This window comes from Aplysia californica, unplaced genomic scaffold (assembly GCF_000002075.1).
Source record: "Aplysia californica isolate F4 #8 unplaced genomic scaffold, AplCal3.0 scaffold00104, whole genome shotgun sequence".
In the NCBI taxonomy this organism is placed as follows: domain Eukaryota; kingdom Metazoa; phylum Mollusca; class Gastropoda; order Aplysiida; family Aplysiidae; genus Aplysia; species Aplysia californica.
The window spans coordinates 673,492-675,417 of record NW_004797374.1 but is presented as its reverse complement, the minus strand read 5'-3'; the positions used below and the strand labels follow the sequence as shown (position 1 = coordinate 675,417).

General features: G+C 44.6%; 1 protein-coding gene across 5 annotated transcripts in view; it reads left to right on the top strand.

Annotated features, from left to right (window-relative positions):
• Nucleotides 1–1,926, top strand: part of LOC101856959 (septin-7) — a 125,684-nt gene that overhangs the window by 66,061 nt on the left and 57,697 nt on the right. Inside the window, exon 1 of one of the 5 annotated variants that reach the window (XM_005095447.3) lies at nt 1,272–1,379. The exons of the other annotated variants lie outside the window; for them this stretch is intronic. Within the exon in view, the coding sequence (XP_005095504.1) occupies nt 1,287–1,379 (93 nt within the window). The 5' untranslated portion in view covers nt 1,272–1,286. Of the gene's footprint in view, nt 1–1,271; nt 1,380–1,926 lie in introns of those variants that run through there. 5 annotated transcript variants of the gene reach the window in all.

The following is a 1,926-nucleotide window of genomic DNA, read 5'->3' as shown; positions in this document are numbered from 1 at the left end:
GAGGGAGAGAGCAGGAGAGAGAGAGAGAGAGAGAGAGAGAGAGAGAGAGAGAGAGAGGGAGGGGGGGGGAGAAAGGTTCGTGTGTGTGTATATGAGTGTAGTGGTGTATCGTATTGTGTAGTGGGCGACACAGCCACTCGGCGTTGATCGTGACGACGCGTGTAGAAGTTCCTACACTACCGCTTCATTACCAGCTTAATTATACAACACGGCCAAACTACTCCCGTTAGCATTTCGCCGCTTTCATTCGAGTTTTGGTCGTGAGTGTACCGCAGTTCTAATGAAGTAGTGTGTAAAACAGTGTTCATGTGAAGTGGTTTATAGAACAGTGTTCTATTGGAGTGGTTTTTTGGACTTTCAATGACGTGATTTTTTAGTATAAAACTGTTGTGAAGTGATTTTTAGTGGTGTTCGTATAATGTGGTTTTTAGAACAGTGTTGCAGACACACAAAAGCTCATATCCCTCTCTCTTTCTTTCTATCTCTCTCTCTCTCTCTCCCTCTCTCTCTCTCTCTCTCTCTCTCTCTCTCTCTCTCTCTCTCTCATTATTTTCTTACCTTTTTTAATATCCTGTCTCGCGTTTTCTTAGATCATAAGAAAGGAATTTCGAGCGTTCATCGCTATAGACAAGCTAGGCAGCCTGCCACCGCCTTCCGGTGGTTTTTGTTTCTGCTTCTTAAATGTGCGTGTAGTGTGTGGGAAACACATCACATTTGATTCCACGTAGATCTTATATAGTTTCTCCCTTTCTGCAACAGTCCTCTTGAGGGGACAGGAAAAGGAGATCATCAAGGAAACACAGTGGCAAATGTTTGTTCATGAACATATCAATTTTCATAACCAACAGGAGGATATCGGATTACCCTTGTGAATTCTCCTCCTTCGCTTATAAATGCTTCATCGGATCTTGGTGATGCTGTGTGGGCGAGTGTTTTGAGGGGATAAAAATACACTCGCTCGTAGAGAGGGACAAATAACAGAGATTTTAAAGAAACAATTGTCCAGAGCTAAAAATATAAATTCCGGGATTTGTGAAAAGGAGTACTTTACATTCAGAGGTTAGTGAAAAGGAGTGCAACGCATACAGAAATTGGTGAAAAGAATAACGTATGTTATAGAGATTTGAAGAGGAAGAAAAAAGTGACAGAGAAACCAGTGAAGCCAGAAGAAGCCAGGACACTTGTGGACGTCGTCTGTCTGTGACGGGCGTGTGGGTTCTGTTGATGTGATCGAGACACTCTCTTGAGCAGTTTTGTCGTTGGTATTTTTGCTGTGATAAGAAAACATGGGTGATCACTCTGCTGTTGTCAACGGAGAAGGGGGAGGCGGAGGAGGAGGAGGGACTGAGGAGGTCCAGGCGCCACCGGTGGTTGATGAGGTAAGCAGGTCTGATGTTACTGTAAGTGCCGGAGTGTAGAGGTGTTGCTGGAGAGTAAAGTACGAAAAGTACGAAGAAATGGAGGGGAAGGACAGAGGCGGTCCAGGCACTGCCTACGGTTGGTGAGAAAAGCAGGTTGGTCTGATACTGTTGTACGTGCCGGAGTTTAGAAGTATTGTTAAATTGTAACGTGCGAAGAAAAGGAGGAGGAGGAGAGATACTGACGATATTATTAATTTATTTTAGTAGAATAGAAGGAGCAACCCGCACCAGAACGCCCCGGAACTGTCCAGGATTTGGCAATTAGAAATTAGAGTCTTATCGTTATCTATCATTTATGTTTGTAATACGCCACGGGAAGATCAGCCCCAGTTTGGAATGATATATTGTTCATCTTAACGAAATCTGATGTTACAAGGTTAGGTGTCCCTGATTGGCTATTGAAACAGTTGACAATCGTGTGTGTGTGTGTGTGTGTGTGTGTGTGTGTGTGTGTGTGTGTGCGTGCGCGCGCTTGTGCGTGCCTGCGTGTGCGTGCGTGCGTGCC